A 24,012-nucleotide genomic window follows, 5' to 3' on the forward strand; every position below is an offset into this window, starting at 1 on the left:
TGGGGCCACTTTAAACCCCCCGTTTTTGAGCTCCTCCACAGAGCTTCGGATGCGGCGGGCTCGGCCGCCCGCTCCCGACGGGGCACCCGCCGCTCCCGCGCCGGGTTTTCCCTCAGCAAGGGGCTTTTCGGGGTCCCCGGCCCGCGCCCCGAGGCGCCGCGTTGCCGCCGCCGCCCCCTCGGCCCCTCGGCGCGGCCGCCGCTGCAGTTGCCGCCCGCAGCCAACAGGTCGCACCGTGCGGCGCGGCGGCCCCGGGGGGCGGCGGGCGGGCGGGCCGGGCGCTGCTGCCGCCCCTCGCCGTGCCCGCGGCCTCCACTCCCTCTCCACGTCGGGGAGGCGGGAGGAGGGGGAGGGGGAGGAGGCCGCCGCCGCTGCCGCCGTCCTCCATTTTGTGGCTGGGGCAGAGGAGCGCCGCGCGCGCCGCCGCCCGCCCGCGGGAAGGGGAGGGGGGGAGCCGGCAGCGGGGGGACAAAGTCTGCGGGGGCAATTAGCGCTAATTAAGGCAGGGGGAGGGGCGGGGGCGGGGGAAGGGGGGCGGGCGGAGAGGGAAGCGGGCGCTCGCTGCCGCCCCGACTCCGGCAGGGGCGGCCGCCGACTTCCTCCCTCCCTGCCTGCCTCCCTGTCCGCCCGCCTGCCCCTCTCCGCCCTCGCCGCCAACTTGTTTACCCGCCCGCCGCGGGGGCGCCATGGCCGTGGGCGGCTGAAGGAGCCTCAGCGCCCCCCCCCGGACGAGGTAAGGGGCGGCGGGGGCCGGGGGCGCCGCCGCGGAGCGCAGCGCGGCCGCGGCCCGAGGTAGGTGCGCGGCGGCGCCCGCGGGGGTCGCGCTGCCCTTGGCTGGCCGGCTGTTTTCCTGCCTTTTTAATCGCTTTTTTACGTTTTTTTTTCCCAATCGTTCCGAGGGGGGCAGTGAGGGGAAGGGCGCGGGCGGGGGGCGCGGATCCCCGCGGCGGCGAGGGCCGGTCCTGTTTTGCAGAAGTGGGTGTGCCAGCGAGACGGCTCAACAGGTCCCGACACATTTCTCCGAAAACTATACTTTGCCGAGGAGGATTTTGCTGTAATCCAGCGGTTTTGGGGCAGTTGCGGCAGTTTTTTTGTTGTTTTGTTATTTTTCCCCCCCTCCCCTTTTGCCTTCGCGCCCCGCACTCTGGGGCGGCCCCGGCGCCGCTCGGCCCCGCTGCCGCCCTCCTGCCTTCGGGGGAGTCGACAAATGGAGTCACTTTGCTTCCCTTTCCCTCCACGTCAAAAAAAAAAAAAAAAAGAAAAGAAAAGTGTATTTTTATTTTTTCTTTTGCCCTCTACCGTCGTCTTCAGTAGCAGGGCTGCTGCCCAGGCCCCCGCTAGCTCCCGCGCCCTGCGACTTGCGCCCCGCGACTCTCCCTGTGGCCTCCGCGGAGGCTGCTGAAATCCCACGGGGACGTAGGGAGGCTTTTCTGCTCCAACCCTCCTGCCAGGGCGGTTTTCAGCCGGGATCGCCTCGGCGCGGGTCGGTGGGACTTGGGCCGCTCGCCCTGGCCCGCGAGCGCTCCCGCGACGTCCCGCTGCCCGGGCACCGCTCCGGCCTCGGCTCCATCGCCCCGCGCGGGCTCGACGGCAGCGCGCGCCGGAGCTGTTTACAGTGAGCGCTAGGCCCGAGCCGGCCCGTGTGTGAAGTTTGCATAAGAGCTCGCAATTATTGTGCAGCTGCTCATGCTCCGCGGGGAGCGCGAGCAAACTTGAAATATTTGTTTTCAGTGTTAGTGTTTCTGGAGAGCAAGCATCAGCTTTTGAAAGTGTCTGAAGCTAATGAAAAATCGACTTTAGTTTTATTTGTGAAGTTGAGGTTTAAAAATTGTGCTGAGTTTATTTCAGGATTCACGAGTTGCATATTAAGCTTAAGCTACGCAAAGGCAGCGAACTTTGTGCTGTGCGGTGGAAAAGTTGTGCAGCAACAGACAGTAACAAAACATCTAGATTTTTGTCTGATTGCAGATACTAAATTGGAGAGTTAGCCTGGGAAGCTTTGCAGTTCAGTCCTGAGTGATGCATCTGAACACCCCAGAGAGAGGGAGGGAACTGACTTGTAAAACGCAGTAAATAACCCTCTCGGCTTCCCTACCCAAGATTACATGCAATGCAGGGTTGCTTTTTTTTTCAAATTGGTAAATCGGTTGCTTTAACAATTCTCTTGCTTCCATCCCTTTAAGATGCATGTGAGGGTGTGTGTTGGGAAAGATGCCTTGTGCTGTAGTGTGATTCTGAAATGTAGTATGCAGGCTGACTTGCTGCTGGCTGCAGGTTTAGCAGAGATTTTTATGAACTTTTGTTTTGTTCTTTTTTGTTTTGTTGCCATGAAAATTAAGAAAGAGCTCCACGGCTCGGAGAAGGATACAATGCATGTCAGTCGCAGCGTTGTTTGCTGTGCCTTTTTTCTCAGAGTAGCTAAACCAGGTTCACCAGGCTAGTGATTTTTTTTGTTTGTGCTGCTGTGAGAATGCCCTTCCTGTGCTAACTTTAAATGCTTCTGGTCTCTTTATAGCCAATGTTAAAGTAATGGATTCCAAAGAATTGCTTAACTCCTCAGATCAAGACGACGCAAGGAAAAATGCGCTCATCAGTACCAAAGGAGGGATTGTGATGGACTTCCATGCGCCCTTCAGGGGTGGAGCCGCCGCACCAGCCCCTGCACCTACGTCTCCGCTGCCTGTGTCTTCTCAGCCAGACTCCAATCAGCAACCTGCTTTGGCAGACTTTTCAAAAGGATTAGTAAACAATGTGCCTCAGCCAGACCTTTCCAAGGCGGTGTCACTCTCAATGGGACTGTACATGGGTGAAACAGATGCAAAAGTGATGGGGAATGACCTTGGATTTTCGCAGCAGGGCCAAACTGGCATCTCTTCTGGAGAAACGGACTTCAGGCTCCTGGAAGAAAGTATTGCAAGCTTGAACAAGTCCTCCAGCCTGGCGGAGGACACCAAGGGAGCGATACCTTCCAGCGCGCCGCTCGAGCAGGATTTCTCGGCCATGGCTGGCCGCAGCGTCCCCTTAGAGTCCGGAACTTCAGTCCAAAGCCAGGTTGGCTCTAATGGTGGCAACTTGAAATTATTCTCCGAAGACCAAAGCACCCTGGATATCCTCCAGGACTTAGAATTGCCACCAGTTTCGCCTGGCAAAGAGCCAAACGGGAGCCCGTGGAGACTGGACCCGCTGCTGGATGACGGTGGCTTACTGTCCCCCATATCCGCAGATGATGCCTTCCTCCTGGAAGGAAACCTAGGGGAAGACTGCAAGCCTCCAATTTTACCTGACACTAAGCCTAAAATTAATGACAGTGGTGACCTTTTACCCAGTCCCAAAATGCCAATGCCTCAAGTGAAGACCGAAAAGGAAGACTTCATTGAACTGTGTACTCCTGGCATAAAGCAAGAAAACATGGGCCCAATTTATTGTCAAGCGAGTTTTTCTGGGTCTAATGTTCTGGGTACTAAAGTTTCTGCCATATCTATCCATGGTGTCAGTACCTCTGGGGGACAGATGTATCACTATGATCTAAATACTGCATCGCTCTCTCAGCAGCAGGATCAGAAACCAATTTTTAATATCATTCCATCTCTTCCTGCTGGTTCAGAAAATTGGAATAGGTGCCAGGGATCAGGAGACGAGACTTTAGCTCCTTTGGGAACGCTCAGCCTCTCTGGCAGACCCGCTTTCTCTAATGGCTATTCAAGGTAATTAGTTTTTGTTGCTTTTATTAAAATACTCCGATTATGTCGAGCACGCGCGTGGGGGGTTTTGTTTGTTCCTCCCCCAGCTGGTCATCTGTTTCTCGTCTGTGGGACGCTCTCCTCGGACATTGCTGATGTATAGCTGTTATACAGTGCAATAGTAACCGTGGCCAGGTGTTCAGCTATAGGTAGTGAAAAGAAAAGAGGAGAGGAGCTGCCATCCCTGTAAAGGCAAAATTGCGAGATACGGCCTAAGGGGAAAAACTGAGTATGTGTTAGAAGGGTATGTGCAGAAGGCAGTATAGAGAGAAGTGCTTAAGTGTGTACAAAAGCTACTTTATTCTCAAGAATTAGAGGATCTATCGCTGTGGATTTTTTTTTCCTAGTGTTACTTAAATGTTAAGCACAAAAATAACTTGGTTGCTGGGTAAATTTTTGGAGTTGCATTTAAGCTGAACTAGAGTTTTATCCTTGCTCGATATTGCATTTGCCTTACATGGACAACAAGATTCCAAGTAGGAAATACTCGGCAGCTTGTTAATAACTACATTTAAAGAGAATATTTGCAGTAAGGTTTAACCGTTCCTGAAACTGAACCCTCTTGAATAGGGCTTTTGGAGGGCTTTCTTATGTTTTGTTTTCTGAGGAAGGCATGTTAGAGATGATTATTGTATTATTAGTATTATTTATTATTAATACTAATAATATTGCATTAATAAGTGACTTTACAGTAGCGTTTTCTAAAATTAATTTGGTAGTGTAGATATTTGGGAATATTTTCTATGACGAAGCCAATACTTTTTCACGCCAGTGAACAGAACAGTGGTAGGTTTCCGTGTGTGTGTGTGTGTATATGTGTGTATGTACATGTGCCTTTTCTCCCAGTCAAGGACAGATTCCGATTTCAGCATGGATGTCTTGTTGTGCCTTTTTCTTAGCTATTATTAAATGTATCCTTGCATGCACGCTGTGGTTGCTCTCAACTGAGCAAGGGTTTTTGAAATGTTTATGTGGTGCCTTAGTGAGAAAACGTCTCTCAAAGCCAGTACATATAAAACCAGTGTAAAATTCTACTGAAGGCCGTGGTTCAGTTTTGTGCCGCCTCGATGCCGGGCAGCCAGGCCCTGCTCATGCGCGGCCCGTGCGGTGCTGGCGCTGCGGGTTCTGAGCTGCCTTTTCCCGCCTTGGAGATGAGATATCTGTGGACTTGTTGGTTGCAGAAAGAAAACTCTGAGCTTGCTTTTGTTTCGAGATTTCCTTAGGAGTGTTTGGCTTTTTTTGAAATAGGCAATTTTCGTTGGTGAAAGATTTATAGCAACTTGTAATATAAAGAGTCCAGAGAGAAAAATGAAGAGTTATTGTGAAATTCCATCTTGATATGTAAATATTGATATTTATTTATTTTTAATCAAAGTCAAAATCTTTTGTGCTAACCTTTTGCCTGACTAGTTTATGATGTTTTTCGTTTGTGTTTGGGGTTTTTTTTTTGTGGATTTGTGTTGTTGGCTCTTTCTCCGTCTCTATATACTTTTAGTGGCACTTTCAAAAAAATATCTTTATCAAAGCAAGAAAATCTATTTCTGCATTTGGGCGGTGGATGTCGGTGCCTGGGCAGGTTCTGTGCGGATAATGGCAGCACCATTTTGAGGGTTTGTCTGCGCGGTTCCCGGTTGGTTTTTGCTTCCCGACGTTCCAGGCTCCCGCGCGCACGGGTTGCAGCCGAGGGCTCGCCACGCTCCGGGGGAGCTTGGGAGCGCCGTGCTCCACGTCCTGGGCCGCTCCTGGCAGCGGTGGAAGGTGCCGCCGAGCGCGTCGCCGGCCGCGCGGGCCCGGTGCGAGCAGCGCTGCTCCACGCCGCTCACGTGCTGCTTCCTGCGAGCTCTCTGCCTGCTAATGCCCCCCCTTCCTTATTTGGGATAGTGGAATTTCTTTTTGCTTTATTTAAACAGTGTGGAAAGAATTTCAGGGGAACTCCTGGCTGGCTTTTACTTTAAAATGCTTTACTTTCAGCGTTCGTGGAAGCTGTTCTTGCTTACCAACTATTCTTTTAAAACACTAAAACCACAGCTTGCAAGCCTAAAAGCAGTGTTGTTTGTTTCCTTGTTTTGGATGTTGTGTGTGAAATAGAGGCTGCTCTCCTTTCCTAAATATCTTTGGGAGGCTAATGAATTGTGGGCTCCTGACACCGAAATCTGGAATTCTGCTCCTTCTTCGTCACTGTCAGGAACCTTTGGTCGGAGCTGGCCGGTTTAGCGTGGCGTGTCCTGCGTTTGTTTGCTCATCCCACGGGAGAGCTGACCGCCCCGGCGAACGCCCCGCTCGCCTCTGAGACGAGAGCGGCCGGGCTGCTGCGCGCTGTCCCGCGAGGAGCTGCCAGCCGCTGCGCTCCCTGGAGCGGCTCAAACGGCACTTCCTACGGGGAATCTTGCCTGGGTTTGGTCGTCGTCTTTTACTGTTCCTAACGAGTTAGTTATATATTATAAGTATATATAAAGAAAGTCCTGTTCTGGGGTGGAGATATCACTTAATCTTACTGGTTTCATGAAAAAGTTGTGATATTTCTTTATAGGCACAAAATCTCGAGTTGATGTCATGTAACCTTTGATGTATTTTTTACATCTGATGGAATAGCAACAGCTTGTCTTTAATGACAGTAGTGATAAGTGGGGATGAGAAATACTCATTTTGCTTCCGAACAGTAGGAAATGTTCTGAAGTCAATGCAGCCAGTTAATACTTGTGCTGATGGGCAAAACTTGGAGCTGCAGCTCAGTATTTTAATAGATAATATTCAAAATCTGCTTGAATAACAGTAAAAATTTCAAAAATTTAGGACAGCTTCTTTCTGCAGTTACTTTGGCAAAAGATCTGGATAAGTAAACTTTTGATCAATCGGTATGAAAGAAAAAGAGAGAAAAAAAATAAGGTAACAGAAAATTTGCCTTTGATTTTTTTTTTTTTTTTTTTTTTGTAATAGAAGCGGGGCAGAACTGGAAGAGGAATAAAACAAACTAAAAGTATTTGTAAGTGTTCCAGGGAAGAATTTGAGCTTTTGATGGTATCAATCCCTAATCTGATTTTATTTGTGACTAATTCCACAGATGCCAGTGAAATTTGTTAAACTTCAAGGAAATAATGTTAGCAGTACATGCTTATAAAGCTCCTGAGTGGTATATACATTAAAGCCATTGCTCAAGCTCTTATTCTTCTAACTTCCTGGAGATGTGGCTTGTTGTGGGGGGGAATGAAAGATAATAAGAAACAACACAGCAACACAGTGTGCTGTTTTTTAAATTATTGTTATTTTTTATTTTTTATTTTTTTATTGCTTAGCCTAGCCTGCAGCCAGAATTTACAAAAACTGGGCCCCATTGGCAGTGCTACGGCTTCTAGCATTACATTTGAAATGATTCCTAGTATTTAAGCTCGAGGGGGATAAGGATCATTAAGGAAGTCTAAGGAAGGACAAGAGCGGGGGAATATTTTTAAAAAAAGAAAGCCTTTTTTCTTTTCTGGTCAGTTACACTCCAAAGTCTTAAAGCCTTTCTTCTAGGAAAAGTTGCCTTTTTGTGTGTGTGCGTTTGGGATTCCTTTCTGAAGGCAGACATTTTACTAGAAGGAAGGGGGGAAGTGATCCTGTGCTAGAAGTGGCAAAGGTCACTTGTCCCTGGTCTTACCTCATTGTTTGGGCTTGGCGTTTGGCCAGGGCCAGTGGCTTGGCACCATTGAGCACAGCGCTTTAAATGTTGTCTGACTCAGCAGTATGTAATGCAAGGCACATACTGAAGTGTATTCTTTTTATTTTATATATCTACATATACATAGATACACATGCATGCTAAAATAAAAATATTAAATCGACTTTTTTATTTGGAGGGAGTGCTTTGAATATCAACAGTATATGCTGTGATTTGTCATCTTGATGTAATGTTGTATTTGTTTTTTGAATCTTGCAAATACACAGCAAGAAGAGTTTCATTTTTTGGCAGACAGAACTGGACCAGGAATGTCCTGGAGCATATATATATATATTTAAAAAAAAAAAAAAAAAAGAAGGTACCTACAGAAATGATCATTTGTGTAAGATGCAGTCTGCTTTTCCTCCCTTTAGCTGGCCTGTTCAGCTGATTGATAACAGAGTACTTAGAAGCTCACTAATATCTCTTTCCCCTTATTTTCTGTCTTAAGTCTACTTCTAGTTTATAGAAAACTTTTTGTTGTTGTTGTTCCCTGTTGTCAATTTCTTTTCATCCCTCTTAAATACTAACTGAAGTTTATATGGTGCTCCATTGTTCTTTTCTGTTGACAGTAACAGCAAAAATATCGTTTACAACAATTCTATTCATATATCTTTTTATGCAAGTGAAATATATGTATAATATAGCAGTTCCACGAGGTACGTATTTAGTGTATCAAAGATGACTTTTACGTGCAGTTGCGCGAGCAGACTTTGGGGATGCAAATTCTCCTTTTCTATCTTTTTCTATCTCCTTTTTCTATCTTTTTCTGTTCTGGTGGCGAGGAGCGGCCGCTGCTGCGTGCATATACATCACTGCAAGCTGAACTTATTTCTGCATTTTAAGAGGTCACAGAGGCCTCTTGCTAGCCACCACCCAGCCCATGTGCTTTTGGTGGTTCCCTCTAAACTGTGTAAGTTGAAGCAGTGGAAAACATAGCCCCCTGCCATCTGTGTGTTTGTAGCAAAAGGTTCACCAGTTGCAGTGGGGCATTAGGCGGAAATCGGGATACACCGTTTCTCTGGTTTCCCCTGGAAACCGGCTGCCTTTGCCGGGGGCACTTCAGTATTTCATGTCCATAAGTGCTGTCCTTCAGTGTGTGTGCCTGAGCTCCTTTGGTTTCCAAGGCAGTTGGTGTGTTTCGGCAATTAACACTCTACAGTTAATCCCGAGTGCGATGGGAGAGGCGGTTTCTGTACCCGTGTCTGCTCAGCCTCCAATACACTGGCCTTTCACAACTTCTGCACTGTCTGCTTCGGAAGACGCTCTTCAGTGGAGTGGGTTTGTGCTCCTTGACTAGCTTGACTGCCTGCAAACGCTGGTTGCAAAAATTTTAGCCAAGGTCGTTTATGCTGTCTTTCTCACTGATGTATAGCGTTCCTTCATGAAAGAAATTATCTGTTCATTTCATTAGCCTTTCACCTGTCTCCTAAGTAAGAATATATGAAGATAAATATTTTTTTCAGCAGACTGACTTGGAGATCGAGTGTTGGTGCTTGAGGCTGGAATGTGACTTGCTGCATTTCTAGTGGGCATTCTGTTAAATCTGCTTACCATGAAGCTGAGAAACACCCACGCTCGTAGCAGTGGATGTTGGATCGGTGTCACATCTACACGTCCTGCAAGAAGAGGGCAAGCGCTCAGTGCTCGGGAGTTTGGCTTGGAAAAAATGAACATATGGTTCTTGAAATAACTTTTTCTGTCTTTCTCCCCAAAGCCTCACTTGTGGAACATGGCAAGGCATAATTACATCTACGCACTTTTTTTTTTTTTTTTTTTTTTTTTTAAGAGTAGATTAAGGCTGCCTGAGTACATATCCTACCACTGATGTGCTAGAATAATATCAGAATTTACGTATTTTGTGGAGAGTTTAGTGACATTAGTTTTGAGATAAACAGAGTATCAATAAAATCCTGTTTTCAACACCAATTACAAGCAATGGGAAAAGCTTTATAGAGCTACAGACGTGATTATCTTTGTTATCAAAACAACCGAAACGATGTGTAGTCCATAGCATACAGAAATTAACTTTGAAGTGTTTCATAAAATTTTTAAATTGTACCTGTTCTTAGAAACACAGAAACAACCGCATATGTGGAAAAAGGTAGTTCCTGGAAAGAATACTTGGTTGTATGGTCCATTGTGCGTCAAATCCCGAGAGCTTCTTGTATTAAGCTTTGCATTTATAGCCTTCGTCTCCCTGAGTCTGGCAGGATACTTTGATTTAATCTCACAATTTACCAAGCAGTGAATGTACTGCTTTGCATATACAGATTATTTGCATTGCTCTCATAACAGAGGCTTCTTGACTGATTCCCCATAGTATGAAATCCATCTATGATACAGGGTTTGCCTGAAGAGCCAAGACACTTGTAGCCCAGGAGTTAATCCTGTTCTTGGTTCTGGAAATAATAAGATACTGTTAGTTGATAACGGCTCATCCCCAGGGGATAGAAATGAACCAATACAGCTGGAATAGCTAACACACTTGAAGCTTTTTTTTTTTTTCCTTTTAAATAACTTCTCTCAGCTCGTTGTCTTGGCACAGACTTCGCGTCAACTGTTTTCAAACATCTGCAGGAGAAACTTCCACGAAGCAGTGGTGTGCGTGTGAGGGCGAGAGCGGCTGTGCCTGTGCTTGAGGCTGCCGGCGCGGGCCCAGCGGGTGCATGGCCGGGGCTGCAGCGTCGCGGGGCTCGGGTACGCGGGGCTCGAGCAGCGGGGCCGGCAGCGTCGCAGCGCTCGGGCACGCGGGGCTGGCAGCGTCGCAGGGCTCGGGTCTGCGGGGCTCAAGCAGCGGGGCTGCAGCGTCGCGGGGCTCGAGCAGCGGGGCTCGAGCAGCGGGGTCGGCAGCGTCGCGGGGCTCGAGCAGCGGGGCCAGCAGCTCATGGCGCGCTGGGGCTGAGCGCGGCTTGTGCGGCCGCCGCCGTGCTCTGCACAGGAGGCCTCGTGGTGCCCGTGTGCCTCCCATATCCCAAACTCGTGCCAGTCGCTTTACACGGATCTTTGCCATGAGAGAGGTACCTGTATTTTAACTAGACTTCATTCTTCATTCTTTCTGGTTGAAATGGTGTCTTTAAGTGCTCAAGTTGCATAATATGTTGTTTGAAATACATAATTATATATAATGTAGTCTTGTGGCCTTGAGAAAGCTAATGCTGGAGAGCGCGTGGAGCTTCGTTTTTGATGTAGGTGGTGTCAGCTTTTCGTGCTGCTCATAAGAGTGAGAATTAAGTTTAGATTCTAGGATATTGGTACTTATCCAGGATACCATGTTCAGGACTAGATTATTCTAACAATATTTCCTTACTTCTACAATCATGGCAGTCATGTGAAGTACTGGAGGAGACAGTGCTATCAAAAGTTACCTTGGCCACCTCTTACTGACTATATTTCTATATCAGCCAACTACATTCTTAATTTAGTCTGTATCAAATTCTTCTTAATTAAAACCTAGGACTCCAGCTTTGTTGCTATAGAGCTCTTATTCCATATGAAGCTTCTCCAGAAAACTTTGGACTTTGAAAATTAGTATCAGATAATACAGTACTATTTTGTTGTGAGGATGCAACTTCCATATTTTGATTAAAAATCTGAATTTTCCTGTGATCTCAAAGGCAGAATTGTTTTTGGGGAAGGATTTCCAAAATAATAGCGATCTCTTTCTTGAACCATGTTTACTGCTACTGTGATTTCATTAAGAAACAGAGTTCCACATTAGATTGTAGAATAATACTTTCTTCATGCTTTTGTAGTAGATTTCACAGTTACTGTGTGTGTCCGAAAGCAGCTGGAGATGATGATCATATTTATGCATCATGGTCACACAAGACTTAATACGAAGCTTCTTAGCAGCAGGGCACAATTTGCTCTTGCGTTGCTTTATTCAGATATCTTGGATGCCGTGCGGCTTTCCTGTTCATAACAGTGAGTTTTAAGCAAGTAGGTTCTGTTCAGGCTTCTAATTTGAGCTTTAAGAAGGAAGTGGGGTCACAAATGAGTAGCCTGCCTCATAAAACACTACTTGTGAAATCTGGGAAACTCGTTGTGCTGTCAGATAAGAGTGAATAATTCAACAGCAATGGACAATGTACCGTGTCAAAATAAGCAAATAGAAGACGTGGTTTTACAGCCTCGTGGCCTTAATTTCTTTGCTTGGTTTTGTTCTGGAGGATCTGAGCTCTGCAACTTTAATGGTGTTGCTGAATGTCAGCGAAAGGCCAGTACTTGTCCTTCTGAAGCTGGCTCGTGAAAGCTCTGTTGCGGTGGCCCTCTGGCTCTGTCGTGCAGGGGCTGTGCTGCACCGGGAAGCTGGTCCGTCCTTGGTGTGGGAACACAGGCTTCTCCTGGGAGCTGTGCCGAGAGGGCCCTCCTGCAGCTGGGTGCGCGCGAGCCCGGCGTCCTGTAGCTCCCTCTTGCTCACACCATGACTTTGTGCTCCTGCATCCAGTGTCCCAGCCGTTCTGCGACTCCTCCGGAGCATTTTGGGCACCCCGTCCCGCGGCTGGGAGGGGATGCTCCGTGTGGATGTGTGTTCTTTCTTTCCCAGGTGGATGTTTGTAAAGGACTCTGCTGCCTGGTGTGTTTAGGCTTCTTGCGTTGTTTTTGGCTTTGGATCCCATCCTTTGGATTTTTGAAATCCTGTATAACGGGTCTCTGACGCATGCCCTCGCATGCCGCTCTGCAGCGTGCCGGTGCCGAGCACGGAGGTTTTCCTTGCTGAGTACCCCAAAGGGTGCGAACTGCTCGCGGCGCGCCGCAGCCGCCGTGGCAGAGGGCAGCCCTGCTCGAGCCGGCTGTCATGATGCGCTAACGTGATAGACACTGCCTTGAAACAGGGGCTGACCATCAGTAAAAGAGGAACCGCCGCCCTATAAGGGCGGCAGGACGTGTTAATCGGTACAAATACCAATTACTTCAATTACTTCATGGTAGAGCATCGCCATAAAAACACGAGCCACAACGGGTGGTGCTCACCATGGTACGTGGTATCCGCTTACTGCTCAGCGCTCCTGGAACCGAATCCTCTCCAGGCCTCCTAATCAGCTGCCAACTGTCTAATCCCTCAGCGCGGGTCGCAGGAAAGGATGCGGGGATGCTTTTGCGGGAGGTTAATCGTCAAATTGATACTTTTTCAGGAAGGGATTATGCACTATGCAAGTAATCTCTAGTATCACTTAAAATCAGATGCGTATGAATGTGTTTGTAGTGTGTTATCGTAAATGGGATTTTTTTCTGTAGCTTTCTATTTAATCAGATGTAAATTGTTAAAAATATACTTAATACATATACCACATAGGCACATGTGTATCCATGTACTGTATATTATTACTTCTTTGCGTTTCTTACCCAGTTGGTTGTTTCTATCTTATTTCTCTGTTAAAGCCATGGTTTTGAGCTTTTTTGGCGGCGCTGCAACGCGTGCGTGTGGCGTTTGCCCGGTGTGGTGCTGTGGCCCGCCGTCCGTGCGGTGTTACCTGCGTGAGCTTTGCTCTCCTGTTGGCTTTTAATTACTTGTGCTGCTAGTGCCCTTATGGTTTGTTTAGCCTGTTGGGTTTCTCTGTCTTCCATTACGTATGAATTCTACAATTAATCACATTGCTCCAGTATAAAGTTAACGAAACTGTAGAGATAAAATTCATTGTTTTGTTAAGATCCTAGCCTCTTAAAATGTGAAGTGGATCAGAACAATATTTCACCAAAATAAGCATTTAAAATGTGTATATAAATATTAGAGTTTTTGGATTTGGTACCTAGAGAAGTTTTAAAATTGTAGAGATGAGTGAAGGAATATGGACATTCATTTTGTACCTTTTTTATTTAGAGAATAGATTTAAAATGTTTACTGGAATAATAGCAGACTGCCTATGAAATTACCCATTCAGATGCTTCCTGAGCAGTAGGATCCCTTAGGAGCATGTCTTTGCTTTAAGCACTGAGGAAAACTTGTTTTAAGATGAAGATCAAATCATCAGGGATCAGCTGGATGAATCAATTGCATTTTGAAATATCTGTGAACACATTTACTGAACTGCAGGCCTAATAACGCCGATTCTAAATAAATAAGAATCAGAAAAGGAACCCGACCTCCTAAGCGGGAGCTCCTTGGCGATGGAAGTGTGTGCTGTCTCTTAAAGATGCCTCACACCAGGATTCACAAACCAGTGCAAATAACCTGGTTTTTGGCACCTTGAAGCAATTATTGGCTATAGAGGGGTACTTGGGATGGGGGTGTGGGAGTCCAGACTTGCTGGGGTCTTCGCGGAGGGCATAGGATAATTGATGTGGCTGGAGAAGAACTTAGGCATCTTTTAATGCAGCATTTTGAGTAATGCTGTCTCGCTAATAAATGTCAACTGCATGCACATGTGTGTGCCCACGGAAAGGATGGGGCACGCACACGAATGTGCACATGGAAAGGACGGGGCAGAGCTGAATTCTCTCTAGTCTAAAGGGTCTGCCCAGTGTCACGGCATTGCAGCAGCAGTGGAAACGGACAGCCCCGAGCACGCGCTGATGGCAGTGTTTTTCCTTTTACTTGGTATTGGTTCCTTCTCTCTTGTGGTCCATTCTTTTGGAATTGTAATGTTAACATCGATTCAAACTTTTTGTAAAGAAAAAAATACTGTAGATACAGAAACTGAATAATTAAGCTCATAACTACAACATTATCAGCTGCATTAATTTTGAACTTACGCATTCTGTGCAAAAGAGTTTTGGTTTCTTGATGGTTTTGCAAATGACACTTGTACTTTTCATGCAACATTTGGTATTTAAATATGACAAAATATTACACATTAGTTATATATGTATTTTTTTCAGGTCTGTTCCTGCTAAAGTGCCCCTCCTTCTACAGGCTTAAAATTATATTGGTTAGCACTGAAAATGGCATTGAACTAATATAATCGCCCTAAGTTTCAAATCCTTATCTAGTGTGTCTGCCTCTTGGATTACAAACTCCATTAGTTGGATTGCTGTGTTTTGTGTTGCAATAAAGTGGCTACAGAGAATTTTGGCACTTGAAAGATTTTGTTTTCATTTCCCTGTGAACTTGTAAGCTTGGATTTGGAATGCAGCGGCTGTGTAATCGTTCTTCAGTCCGATAAAATACATTTGGTGCTGGCTTTAAAATGGAAATATTTGAGAATATTTGTAGCCCTTTAGAGGGGTTTGATCGTTAAATACTTAAAAGCTATTTTTTTTTTAAGGTTTGCAATTTAATAGATTTTTAATGCTATTTTTACAGGCTTGTTAGAAATGGCTTTCTGAAAGCTGTTGTTTATATATGCACAAGAATCTAGATCTAATATTTTTGAGGAGGTTGTTTGAAAGAAAATTGAAGAACCTTTTGGCTGGAGTGTTTGGGGGAGACCTTGCTTTACACAGTGCCTGCTGCCTTTCACGCTGTTGCAGGCTGGACCCCCATGCTGCCTCCCGGGACCTGAGCCACCCTGAGGGTCCCCTCCCTCCTGGGGAGGCTGCAGCAGCCCCAGATGCTCCCGGGGACCCAGTTTGGGGCGTTTTTCCCCATTGCCTCGAAGGGTTGGGCTCGGGAGGCAGCTGGAGCCGGTGCGGCCGGGACATGAGCAGGGTCCTGCTCAGAGCCGGGGAGAGGCCCTGGGAGCAGGGCTGGGCTCTAGGGTGAGCAGCAGCGCTTGGGAAAATGAGGAGGAAAGAGGCTGCAGGTACGTAAGGAAATGGCTGAAAGGGAGAGGGGGTAAAAAATAACAGGGGTTTGTTAGTGCTTGCAGTAATTCAAATCGAAGCGTTAGGAAGGAGCCGCACATCCAGGTCTTTCTGTTGCAGCACCTTTGTAATAAATGCAGTCTGCAAATCCTGTTTCAAATGTGCTGATCTGGGGAAAAACTGGCGCCAAATAGGAGAGGAGAGGGCTGTCCCGTCACTTGGTGCCTCGCGTGTCTGCAGGCTCTGAAGCTGGCGCCGCCGCAGAGCAGATGCGGCTGCCGTGGCCCTCGGTCGCCCATCACTCCACTGCAGCACACGCCAAAACCAAGGGGCCCTTTCTTTGGTCAGTGATATGGAAGGGTCTGTAGCTCAGCATCGGCCAAAGGGAAACTGAAAGCGGGAAGACCATGCAACACCCAGAGCTGCTGCTGTACCCCGAACAGGTAGAGCCTCCCGTGCTCCTCCACCTTCCCGATGCAGAGGGCTCTCTGCAGGAGCCCTGTCTGGGCTTGGGAAGGGGAGGGCGCTGCGCTGGCATCAGAACCAGGCACGAGTTGTTGCCAAGGAGGAGGCTGAAGATAAGGGGTTGCTGGAAAAGCAGAACGTAGATGTGTCCAGGGGTGAGGGACTCGGTTCAACACTCTGCTGTATTATGTCTGCAAACTTTTTTCTTTTTGTGTCCTGAGGAAGTTGGCTTTTTAACCATTAGTATCATTGCAAACAGCTTCACCTCTGGATAGCAGGTCTGTTATGAATGCATGAAACTGTTCTACTACCAATTTTTCTACTGAAAACATGCATGTATTTTGATACGGAAACTCCAAAGATGTATTAGTGAGTTATTTTTATAATGCTGTTCTCATTTATTTATTTCAGTGATAACCTCTGGTGGATTCCAGAGGAAACAGGCTGTGTTGAAATGGAAGTGTCAAGTTATTTTTGGTTTTAGTTTTTTTCTTTTTTTTTCTCCTCCTCATGTCAGAGGTATAAATTGCCATGTTCTCATTTAGCTCGGTAGGATTAGACTTTACGAGCATGCCAAATTATTGTATCAAACAGGTACTTGCTATAAAAGCTGTATGTTGAAACAGAATAAGAGAATATTATTCTTTTTGTTGTCATCTTATTTGAAGTAGTAGAAAGTAGGGAAGAGATCCCACATCACAAATATGGTCTGGAAATGCTACTATTTTAATACTAGCTGCTTTCAAGAGCAAAAAAAAAAATCACCTAACAGGTTCTGTTTTGGTACAATCCAGACCAGGTGATTTCTGAGAGCTCCTTGCACCCCCCCCCCCCCCCCCTTTCTCCCGTTTTTTACATCTGACAACCTAGTTTGACACCTCCATTTTAATAAAAGACAATTTAGCAAGTTTGGGAATGATTTAACTTTCCAAAGTCTAGAGGAGACAGGTCTGTTCAAAGACATCCCGACTTACTTGAATGTTGTGAATGATTTAAAACAACTGAAATGTGGTGCCAGCACTTCTGGTGTGAAATGGAAATGCAGAAGTCGGAGCCCTGGGAGCGCTGGCTGGGAGGACGCGGAGCGGGTGGGGAGGACGGAGCCCTTGGCTTGGGCGCCCGTTCGTGGGGCCTGGGGGGCTCTGCAGAGGTGTCTGCCCAGACAGCACAGGGACGGGTGTTCGTTCGGCCTGCCCCTTGTTTGGGAAGGGGCTGTGTTGCTCCTCACCTCTGCATTCCTCTGTGCACATGGGGTATGAAAGGGGTGTTCGGAAGAGCTTCCTCCACGGGGGTTTTCCTGCGCGAGCTCTTTGCAGCGGAGGCAGCGCTGCTCTGTGCACGGGGCGAGGAGATGGTGGCTTCCAGAGCTGGTGTGCCCCGGGCTCGCCTGCAGCCTGCAGCAGCGTGGGGTGCTCTGGGGGCTGTTTGAGAGCTGTAGAGCTTTATAAAAAGAAAAACAAAACACTAAAGCAAACCTCCCCAAAGAGGCAGGGGTCTGGGCGCTCCCACGTGCATCTGTCCTTGCGAGGTCGCCCTTCCCAACACGTGTGACTTCCCAGCTGCTGCCTGCCCCCCACCACTAATCATCAGGGAACGTTTCCCAGGTTATTCCAAGCCTTGGTGCTGGTCCATGATGGACCGGCTTGCCAGGATGGATTGAGAAGCTCCATAAGGAGCCTCGAACTGCTTGGGGGTGGCTTGGTGGTGGGAGCCGCCGTGTAGCGGGCAATGGCTGTTTCTCCAGGCAGGTTCCTTCTGCGGCACCGACGCAGCTGCTGCGCCCGCCCGCTGCCACGCTGCTGTTCTTCATGATATATGTGTGTGTATATACAAATAATGCGTGTGCTTTCATGCTTGGTTCTGTCTGGAAAAATTACACATAAATCGAGAGAATTCCAGAAAGCCAGCTGTACAGAAAGCTGCCTAGGGAAACATTTGAAAACCATCCTTCACTTTCTAAATGTAGTAGTTATAGTTCCAAAGATATGTAAAAATTAAAGCCTTCTGTTGGGCTGGGTTGCTCTGTCACCTTTGCTATCCACAGTGATTTCCCTGTTCCCCACTTCCCATCCCCGTAGCAACGTTGGAGAGTGTTTTGTTTTTGTGTCTGTGCTGCCGGCGGTAGCGGCCCGGAGCAGCCAGGCCCTGGCTCCGGCAGGAGCGCGGTCTGCCCCGCAGCCCGTTTGTAATGCAGAGCACAGGAAATACAGAATATGTACAGAATATACCCTGCCAAGAAGGCAGGGTATTGCTCTTTTCTTTGAGAAAGTTTGGAGATTAGCAATATCCCAGCCTTTCCAATAATACTCTTTATATTCCTCTTCTAAAACCAAAGGATAAAATTCAGTGCTTTTACTTATAAACACTCTTTCATATCGAATACGATTGCTTGATATTTATAAGCAATAGCTGCCAGTACCTTCGAAGTTCCCACGCCAAAGATGCCTTCAGCGTGGGTTTCTTTGCAAGATTTTGTTGGATATTAGGAAAGAGCATGGAGAGTGTTGTGGGGTTTTTTTTTGTTTTGTTTTGTTTTCTCGGAATGCACATGGTGGGTTGTCAGTGTCCAGGAATAAATAATGCCATATCCAGGAGGTTTTGCTTACCTGCTGGACACTAATAAATACTCCCTGTTACTGGGAGATCCCATCAGTCCTTTTGCCGCTAGTCTAAGAGGATGGGCCAAATAACGTGCAAGTTCACCTAGCAGCCAGTAAGTTGCAGTAATTTTGTAAACTTTCCCTGGTTAGGAATCATGAACAAATGTCCCAGAATTGCAATTCTAGGGAGTAAAGCTGTTTCTGATGCCTAAGCAGTGAGTGTGTGTTGGAATCCTTAATGTGTTTTCTGTCCTGAAGCTTTTGATGCCTCTTTCTGTTTAGAAAGAGGCATCATGTTAATTATTCCTCTGTTCTTCTCTGTTTGAAGGCTAACAGCACATCCCATTACTTTGCTTCACCTTCTAATTCAGACCTGCACCTCCCTGGTCTCCAGCATTTCAGGACCAGAAGCAAAGTTCTGTGATTCATGTTCTGGTGGAACCTCTTCCTCCCTGACAAAAGCAAAACGTGGAAATTACGTTTTGACAATTCCCCATTCTTGAAGGTGACCTGGACCTCCCTGTGTAGCGTGTTACCGACAGTCACCTCCGTGCCCCCATGCTGGTGGCGGTGTTGGAGTGAACCAAGGAGTAACCTGGGGCTCGGTTCCTGTTTTCCCCCTGCTTCCTGTGTGACGTTGGAAACCTGAGGCTAAAGGGAGGCCCTAGTAGCCCGACTGTCCCTATCTCTGGTTACCTGCATCATGGAAGACGCTTTGGTTCCGGTCTTTGTACCTTATCTGCTCAATTAGAGGAGCAGGGAGCTAGTTCCCAGGCACGTTTGGCCTTGTAAACCTGTCTGCATCGATGGTTTTGGGGCAGCCTGGCAGCGCGGCAGGAGCTCTTGTCGTGTCTCTGCCTCCTGCTCAGCCGCACGGCGAGCAGGGAGGATATGAGCACAGCACAACGGAGCGAGCGGCGGAGGTAAACCACTACAAGCTGTATTTTGTCCCGCTTTTTGTCTGCGCCAGTTACTGGAAAATAAGCTGAACATTAATTATGAAAGTGAAATGTGTAGGTAATGCACAGGATTAATTGCTTGGAGTTGGCCTTTGCTGCAGTGTAGAAGTGAACGGTAACAAACACAAGCTGAGGGCTAGTAGGTGTCTGGTGGGCACCGCTGCTGCAGCGCAATGACGAGCTCCTCCCGCCTGCGTTTTACGGGAATTTTGTGAGTATAAGTGAGACGAGGCTGGAGGAGAACTAACGGCAACGTCGTAGGATGTTGCTTTGCTCTGATATCCATTACTTTGCTCTCATGATCATTTTTTTTATCTTGGGCTGAGTCAACAGATGTTTTCAGATAATTTTCAAAGATTTTTTTTTTTTTCTTGCTAGTGTTTGAGCAGCCGGGTTTTTCCTGTACGCTGCAGTTTTGTTCATAGCAGTGCAAAGCAAAGTTATGTAACAGCGTTTGCTGCACAGCCTCTCGAGAAGGGGTTCTTGGGCGCTGCCGAGACCCTTGTGGCGCTGCCCCGCGCGCTCCGGCAGTGGCATCTCTGGCTCTCCCCACTGGGGACGTCCTGGCTGGCGTCTCCATCACGTTCCGCTCGTGCTCCTGCGCGCATGAAGGCGGCCAGGGAGCATCGCAGCTCTCCTTTCTGCACGTATCTGGTGTCGTCAGGGTCTGTGTTTGTATGTATTTATTGTTAATCTTGCTTTTAAAAAATATCGCGACGCTCACGAGAGTGTGTGATAATTATCTCCAGTCTCTTCTTGGCAAATTCTGCCTTGGCCGCTTCCCCTTGTCTTGACGCTTTCTTTCTTACCTTGGCCTTTGGTCTCCTTGCACAGAGCTTTGGCTATTCCAGGCTTGGACGTCCTGCAAGCAAATCTTTCTGTGCTGCTGCATTGGATAATGAAGCAATTCACAGGATTGCAGCATCAGGTGTGGGTAATTCACATTGTTAAAGGCTTTTTTGGCCTTTGAAAGCTGCTGTGTTCCCCTCCTGGTGACCCTTGCTTGCACTGTGCCATCAGCTGGCAATGCCTGCCGCAGTGGGTGAAAATGCTGTATTATTGTCAGAATGAAGCTTTGCTGCCTAATCTGCCACCTAATGACGTGTGCGTGGGGAAGGGCAGTGCCTGGCGCCTTCCCTAGGAGCGCGGCCCCGGCGGCGTTGCTGCTCACCAGCAATACCGTTCTGCCGTGCGCTATGTGTTCTTGCCTCGTTCAACACAACAGGGTCTTAATTTCATACTTGCTAAGTTTGCTAAGCACTTATTAACAAAGTGCTGTGCTAACATGGAATTAGCAGCAGGAGCCTTTGGCTGCCAGCGTTTTAATGCTCATCTGCTCCTTGTTCTTCCTTCCTTTCTCAACAGAAACCTGAATTCTTCTGGGCTCACGGATCCACTTTATACTTATCGCTGGTTAGACAACAAGTAAACAACTTACTGTAAATGGGCCGCGTGCCAGCTGGCCTCCCCGCTCCTGCAGCTTGTGACTTGCATTCAGGCCTAGAAGAATGCCTTTTTACTTGGTCATTTCCTTCCCCTTCAAATTCAAAAAATAAAACTTTTTTCCTCCAATTAAATAGCTTTCCTGGCATAAATATTAAATTGGGGAAGGATATTAGCGCTAATCAGATGTTAAGGCATAATACGTTTTGGAGGGAGCTCTTGGCCTTCGCCTGGAAGGAGGTCGGGCGCAGCAGGAGCCTGGGCCTGGGCCGGCTCCCGGGGCTGCGCCGCTCTGCGCTCCGCTGCTCCCCCGGTGAGCTGTGCCCGGCAGGGACGCGAGCGCGGCCCAGCTCGCCGCACGGCGCGCGGAGGCCCCCGGCGCTGCGCGGAGGCTCCCAGCACGCAGGGCCCCGCTCGCTGCGCGGAGGCTCCTGCTGCATGGAGGCTCCTGGCGCTGCATGGAGGCTCCTGGCGCTCCTCGCTCCCTGATCACCAGCTCTTGGTGTAGTGAACCTCAGAGTTCACTTTGCAAACTACCTTTGCTGCTGGTATTTTTGGCTTATTTTGAACTGCAAGGTAGGGGAAGGTTACCAAGAACGTACCAAGCCAAGTGCTTGAGGTAGCAGGACGTACTCGGCCTCAGTAGCCTGGCATTTTGCACTTGTGGGGCCGGACTTCTTCCAATATCTGAGTGGTCTAATTCTGTAGTGCGGAGTTAAATATAGCTGCACTGTAAGCTGTGGAATGGCCAGAGTTGGTGAGTGCCTGTAACCGATCCTTTCGCCTGTGCAGTTATGCTGTAGCTTGCCCAGGAAGGCTGCTCCCTTTAATGGATTTCTTCTTTTTTTTCCCCTGCCTTCCTTCAAAATATTATTGCGTGTTCCTAGGGAAATCCTTGCGCTCGGCAAACCCCTCCAGGTGGGTGAGGGGTGGCAGTGATGCCCCTGTGAGCAGGGCAGGATTCCCGCAGGCACCGGCCGCAGCGCTGGGCAGGCCGCTCTGGCTATGCCCTTTTAACCTAATATCACCTCTACCAAGAACCTGTAGCTGTTTGGCTGGTAAAGCAAGTGTGCTTTTAAAGGGAATTTTACAGTAATTGTTTCTTGAACAGCAATCTCAGATGCAATCTCTGTTGACCTTTAATTTGAAGTCGAAAGAAAATCCGAGAGTATCTTGGCAATACAATTGAAACGGCAACACAGATATTCTTTGTGGTTAATTTACTTATTTGTTGTATAGAATCTGGTTTCCAACTTCATTTTATCTCCTTCTGTAATCTGCAGAAATGCTTATCTGTTCAAACAAGACTATCCTCATCCAAGCAATACTGCTTGGTAAGAGCAGTTGTACTTCTGGCAACTGCTGGGCTTGTTTTGCCTTCGTGGGGGTAATAGAGCTGAATACTAAAATAGAGACTAGCACTTGCTTTGCAGCAGCAGCCGGGACGGATCTGAATAAGCGAGTGTGTTCTCAGAGCTTGTTCCAAGGCTTTAGAAAGTCGGAGAAGGAGACCTAACACTCTGTGTCCTTAAAGTCAAAACAATGAAGATGTTCAGGAGAGGGAGGTTTGAAAGTGGAGGCCTTGTTTCTGGCCATGTCTAGTAACTTTGAAACAAAATTCTTATGCGTGGAGGATATGGAGGAGGCTTTCTTTTAAACCTGTGTGTAAAAAAATGCTTTGGTTTTCTATCAGAATTCAGAATAAATTCAGAAACCACGTTTGAAAGAGATGATAGAAGTTATTCTAAATATTTTGAATGTTTATCTTTACTATAAATGTTCTATACCAACACTTTAGCCCTTTAAAGCCTACCCGTGCCTTTGCTGTATCCTGGTGGAGTTTGTGTTTCTCAGGTGTTTTCTTGGGTCATGTCAAGCCCTGTCTTTATTGCCAATTGCAGTCCCTTTCTGACCTAAAAAGCTGTGTTTCTAACTGGTGCCTTTATTGAAAGATACTTTACCACAAAACAGAATAGCTTGGAGAATTCCCAGCACACTGACCGCTGGAGAATACTGTAAGCTCTAGCGAGCGATCTACTGGTGCCACAGTACGAAAGCAGTGACCGGGTTTATGTCACGTCTGGAGCGTTTGTAGGAAGAGAGTTTTGGTACAAAGCTGAAGTGGACACGCACATAACGCCACGCAGCTGAGGCTGTAGTTAGTTCTCCGTTAGCCTCCGCATTGTGCAATCCCTAGTGCCCTCAGGCCTCTGAACGTGCCGTATTCACACGATATTTAGAATTTGGAAATACCTGCCTGTTTCTATATGGTTTGTGTACACGGACGCCAGCACACACCCAGACCTGGCCCCAGCGTGGTGCAGGAGCGTTGTGCTCCGTTAGTGCACAGCTGGAGTCTGCTCGAGCAGCATGAGCAGAGAGCTGGGAATCGCTCCTTGAGCCATTTATTTTCCCCTTCATCAAAAAGTGCTTAAAATGTTTTAAGTTTTGCTTTTAAAACTTAAAAGTACTACTAATACTGGGATTTGGGACTTGACTTAATCATGAGATGCAGAAAAATACTCAAGTGAATTTTCTTCTTTGCCTTTTGAACCCTGCATATGGTTTTTAGCTCAGCGGAGATTTTCTTCAGAAAAGAGAGATTCTCACAATTGTAATCTCTTCAGCAAAGCTAAAGGAAAAAGGCCAGATGCTGCAAGACTGGTGATTAAAACTGCAAGAATAAGCAATACAGGGAAACGCTTATCATTCTCTCCTTGAAAAGGCTGGCCTGCTTATCTCCAGTTCTTGGCCTCACTCAAGCCATCTACAGCTAAGTTGAAAAAATACAGACCTTTGGCTCTGTTTGTGCGGGGTGGCTTTTCTTGTTTTTTTTTCTCATGGACTCTTGCAGTGGAGAACGGGCTGGAGCTGCCTCCGTTCCGAGCTGCAGGGAGCCGAGGCGCCGGCTCCAGCCGCGGCGCGGCGAGGAGCGAAGGCAGCTTGGTCCCACCCAGCACAGCGAGACCTCACGGGGGGATCTTCACATATAGGAAATACCATATAGAGCCGTTGTGGACCCAAAGATTGATAAATACTGTGAAATTTTTATAACGAGTGTAAATACCTGCAGCTGAAGAGCGGAGCTGATGCGTGAGCCTGTAGTTAAGAAAATAATTCCTTCTTATCGGGGCACTACTATTTATACTGTTGAAATAACAATTTATAATTGTGTGTAATTTATATTCAGGCCTTAGTCAATCTCATCTAAATTTAAGAGTGCTGAGATCTCTAATTTAGGAGCATAATTATCGGAAGTTCAGCTCGCTACAGGAGGCAGTGGGGGCAGAAAAGCGCTTGAATTATTCTCTGCTGTTAAGTGTTTCACTGTTTTCGTTACAGAAGTGTTCGTTGTGGCTGCGCTTCTAAAATAAGCATCTTTTCTGTCCCTGAAGTTAGGTGACATTAATTGGGACCCTCAT

At 47.4% G+C, this 24,012-nt stretch overlaps 1 protein-coding gene across 1 annotated transcript in view; it reads left to right on the forward strand.

Moving 5' to 3' along the window:
* Positions 1 to 636: 636 nt before the first annotated feature.
* The window catches only part of NR3C1 (nuclear receptor subfamily 3 group C member 1), a 57,278-nt gene continuing 33,902 nt past the window's right edge, over positions 637 to 24,012 (forward strand). The window contains exons 1-2 of the mRNA XM_088536815.1: positions 637 to 733; positions 2,516 to 3,704. Of these exons, the coding sequence (XP_088392941.1) occupies positions 2,530 to 3,704 (1,175 nt within the window). The 5' untranslated portion in view covers positions 637 to 733; positions 2,516 to 2,529. The remainder of the gene's footprint in view (positions 734 to 2,515; positions 3,705 to 24,012) is intronic.

Source organism: Tinamus guttatus, unplaced genomic scaffold (assembly GCF_059628265.1).
Source record: "Tinamus guttatus ecotype Peru unplaced genomic scaffold, ASM5962826v1 Tinamus_guttatus_pri_ptg000710l, whole genome shotgun sequence".
Classification (NCBI taxonomy): Eukaryota; Metazoa; Chordata; class Aves; order Tinamiformes; family Tinamidae; genus Tinamus; species Tinamus guttatus.